We start from the raw sequence: 4,429 nt of genomic DNA, 5'->3' as shown, positions 1-4,429 counted from the left end.
AGAACTAAATATTTACAATAGTTATTTCTAAATTCTTGCTAATAAATTGCTTTAGTGGAGAAAGTATCTCTCTCTCTCTCTCTCTCTCTCTCTCTCTCATATATATATATATATATATATATATATATATATATATATATATATATATATATATATATATATATATATATATATATATATATATAGTTCTAAGCCCTTACATACTAAGCGTAAGCTAACTAATTTCCAATTACAGATAAGTGGTACAAACAGATATATTGGTCTAGCGTAGAATTCATACACACCTATGTATTATAATTACCTAAGTATTTTCTTATCTTGCACATTACTCAATCACTTGTTTTCAACCACCTCCCCTTTCCTCCTTCCTCTCTTACTGTCTTCATCTGTCCCACATTATTCAGAAGAAATGTTTCTTTTTAACACTCACTTATCTCCCTCATGTCTTCACTTCAAATTGCCTGAGTTAAGACAAGGCTAATTCACACGAGCCTGGAATCATAATTACTTTCATATCTTCTCTTGCCACTCGACTTCACACTCATTTATGTCAGTGATGAAAGTTCTGGAACAAGAATTCTAGGACGATCTGTCTTCAGAAAAGAATTCCAGGACGTTCTGTCTTCAGAAAAGAATTCCAGGACGATCTGTCTTCAGAAAAGAATTCCAGGACGATCTGTCTTCAGCAAAGAATTCCAGGACGATCTGTCTTCAGAAAAGAATTCTAGGACTATATACATGTCTTCAGAAAAGAATTCCAGGACGATCTGTCTTCAGAAAAGAATTTTAGGGCTATATGTCTTCAGAAAAGAATTCTAGGACTATATGTCTTCAGAAAAGAATTCCCGTGCTATCTGTCTCCAGAAAAGAATTCCAGGACGATCTGCCTTCAGAAAAGAATTCCAGGACGATCTGTCTTCAGAAAAGAATGCCAGAACTTCTGTCTTCAGAAAAGAATTCCAGGACGATCTGTCTTCAGAAAAGAATTCTAGGACGATCTGTCTTCAGAAAAGAATTCCAGGACGATCTGTCTTCAGAAAAGAATTCCAGGACTATCTGTCTTTAGAAAAGAATTCCAGGACTAACTGTCTTCAGAAAAGAATTCTAGGACTATATATATGTCTTCAGGAAAGAATTCCCGTACTATCTGTCTTCAGAAAAAAATTTCAGGACGATCTCTCTTCAGAAAATAATTCCAGGACGATCTGTCTCCAGAAAAGAATTCCAGAACGATCTGTCTTTAGAAAAGAATTGTTGGACGATCTGTCTTCAGATAGAATTGCAGGACGATCTGTCTTCAGAAAAGAATTCCAGGACGATCTGTCTTCAGACAAGAATTCCAGGACGATCTGTCAATTCCAGGACAACCAGTCCTCAGAAAAGAATTCCAGGAGGATCTGTCTTCAGAAAAGAATTCCAAGACGATCTGTCTTCAAAAAAGAATTCCAGGACGACCTTTGTTCAGAAAAGAATTCCAGGACGATCTGTCAATTCCAGGAGGATCTGTCTTCAGAAAAGAATTCCAGGACAATCTGTCAATTACAGGAGGATCTGTCTTTAGAAAAGAATTCCAGGACGATCTGTCAATTCCAGGAGGATCAGGCTTCAGAAAAGAATTCCAGGACAACCAGTCTTCATAAAAGAATTCCAGGACGACCTGTCTTCAGAAAAGAATTCCAGGACGACCTTTGTTCAGAAGAGAATTCCAGGACGATCTGTCAATTCCAGGAGGATCTGTCTTCAGAAAAGAATTCCAGGACGATCTGTATATTCCAGGAGGATCTGTCTTCAGAAAAGAATTCCAGGACGATCTGTCAGTTTCAGGAGGATCAGTCTTCATAAAAGAATTCCAGGACGATCAGTCTTCAGAAAAGAATTCCAGGACGATCTGTCTTCAGAAAAGAATTCCAGGACGATCTGTCTTCAGAAAAGAATTCCAGGACTATCTGTCTTTAGAAAAGAATTCCAGGACTAACTGTCTTCAGAAAAGAATTCTAGGACTATATATATGTCTTCAGAAAAGAATTCCCGTACTATCTGTCTTCAGAAAAAAATTTCAGGACGATCTATCTTCAGAAAATAATTCCAGGACGATCTGTCTCCAGAAAAGAATTCCAGAACGATCTGTCTTCAGAAAAGAATTGTTGGACGATCTGTCTTCAGATAGAATTGTAGGACGATCTGTCTTCAGAAAAGAATTCCAGGACGATCTGTCTTCAGACAAGAATTCCAGGACGATCTGTCAATTCCAGGACAACCAGTCCTCAGAAAAGAATTCCAGGAGGATCTGTCTTCAGAAAAGAATTCCAAGACGATCTGTCTTCAAAAAAGAATTCCAGGACGACCTTTGTTCAGAAAAGAATTCCAGGACGATCTGTCAATTCCAGGAGGATCTGTCTTCAGAAAAGAATTCCAGGACAATCTGTCAATTACAGGAGGATCTGTCTTTAGAAAAGAATTCCAGGACGATCTGTCAATTCCAGGAGGATCAGTCTTCAGAAAAGAATTCCAGGACAACCAGTCTTCATAAAAGAATTCCAGGACGACCTGTCTTCAGAAAAGAATTCCAGGACGACCTTTGTTCAGAAAAGAATTCCAGGATGATCTGTCAATTCCAGGAGGATCTGTCTTCAGAAAAGAATTCCAGGACGATCTGTATATTCCAGGAGGATCTGTCTTCAGAAAAGAATTCCAGGACGATCTGTCAATTTCAGGAGGATCAGTCTTCATAAAAGAATTCCAGGACGATCAGTCTTCAGAAAAGAATTCCAGGACGACCTTTGTTCAGAAAAGAATTCCAGGACGATCTGTCAATTCCAGGAGGATCTGTCTTCAGAAAAGAATTCCAGGACGGTCTGTCAATTCCAGGAGGATTTGCCTTCACCTTCAGAAAAGAATTCCAGGACGATCTGTCAGTTCCAGGAGGATCAGTCTTCAGAAAAGAATTCCAGGACAATCAGTCTTCATAAAAGAATTCCAGGACGATCTGTCTTCAGAAAAGAATTCCAGGACGATCTGTCTTCAGAAAAGAATTCCAGGACGATCTTTCAATTCCAGGAGGATCTGTCTTCAGAAAAGAATTCAAGGATGTGTCTTCAGAAAAACACTTCGGCCCTGAATCGCTTTTGCTGTATATTTTTCATTTGAAATAATCCTACGAAATTTCTCTTGCCGTGTTTTGACATCATTAGCTTCTTTAGCCCCGCCCGACCACCCAGGCCCCTCCCACGCACCCTCCCAGGCCTCTCCCTCCCACCCACAATCCCATAACCCCCTGAGGATGCAGCTGAGTCGAGGAGTAAATCTCTCATGATTTATAGCGACAGCCAAATCAAGAACTTGACGAATGGTGGCAGATGCAAAGGGAGGCGAAAGGGAAAATGAGATGGAATCATTTAAAAAAAGAAAGAGAGGAAAGCCGAGATGATCTCCATGAAAGAGTATGGGAGACGCAGTGAGGAAAATGAGATAGAATGATGCTAAAGTAAATGGGAAACCCATATGATTTCCATGGAAGTGGACAGATGGTGTAAAGATCGAAAATATGGTAAAAGGGAAAGAAAGGTAAAGAGAAAGGCGAGATAGTTTTCGGTGGAAGGGGAAGAGGAAGGAAAGTGCCGTGTTATAAAACCGAAGGTGTAAAAGAGATTCAGTGAGAGATGGCGTTTCAACAGAGATGATCTATATATGGTGGGCACTGGGCACATCCAGATACACACACACCAGTATGAAGATGAATTACCCAAGTGGGGATGGAGGTTTATTTCCTTACTTAACACAGCACTCAAGGAAGCTAATTTCCTTTTAAGAGAACGTGTTTCCAGATATAATCGAGGAAAAGAGAAGAAATATGATTCGACCACTCTTATGAAAATCTGGAGAGTAACGAATTCTGACACTAATAAAACTGCGGTATAATCATATATGTATGCATAAATATGTGTATATATATGCATAATATATATATATATATATATATATATATATATATATATATATATATATATATATATATATAATATTATAATGATATGCTTTATGATATGTGTGCATTCTATAAAAGTAATATATTTTCTGTATTTTTTTATATATTTTCATTTATATTTCTCGTGTGTTGTGAAATATAATGAGGTGATTTTGTAATATGTTTGTTTTTGTGTAATGCTTATATATTTTCTCTAGTGTTTGTCAAGTATTGACTATAATAACTTTGAAAAAAGTGTTTATGGGAGATGCTAAATGTCAGATTTTACAAGGGTTGGCTGGTTGTGTGATAAGCTAAGATGTGCCGTCCTGTAGGCATTGGGTACACAGTGAATGTTTAATCAGGTGGGTGACCACAGGATATGCTGTATACGAGAGAGACTTTAAAAGCCACTTATGTTGTCAGTTAAAGGGAAAAGGGATGACAAGTTTGATAACCATGGCC

General features: G+C 38.0%; 1 protein-coding gene across 1 annotated transcript in view; it reads right to left on the bottom strand.

Annotated features, from left to right (window-relative positions):
- Positions 1-2,755: 2,755 nt before the first annotated feature.
- LOC136826889 (glutamate receptor-like) overlaps positions 2,756-4,429 on the bottom strand; it is a 62,934-nt gene continuing 61,260 nt past the window's right edge. Inside the window, exon 11 of the mRNA XM_067084422.1 lies at positions 2,756-2,932. Coding sequence (XP_066940523.1) covers positions 2,756-2,932 — 177 coding nt within the window. The remainder of the gene's footprint in view (positions 2,933-4,429) is intronic.

This window comes from Macrobrachium rosenbergii, chromosome 41 (assembly GCF_040412425.1).
Source record: "Macrobrachium rosenbergii isolate ZJJX-2024 chromosome 41, ASM4041242v1, whole genome shotgun sequence".
NCBI classification, from domain to species: domain Eukaryota; kingdom Metazoa; phylum Arthropoda; class Malacostraca; order Decapoda; family Palaemonidae; genus Macrobrachium; species Macrobrachium rosenbergii.
The sequence above is the reverse complement of the archived record's forward strand: the minus strand, read 5'-3'. Positions and strand labels throughout refer to the sequence as shown.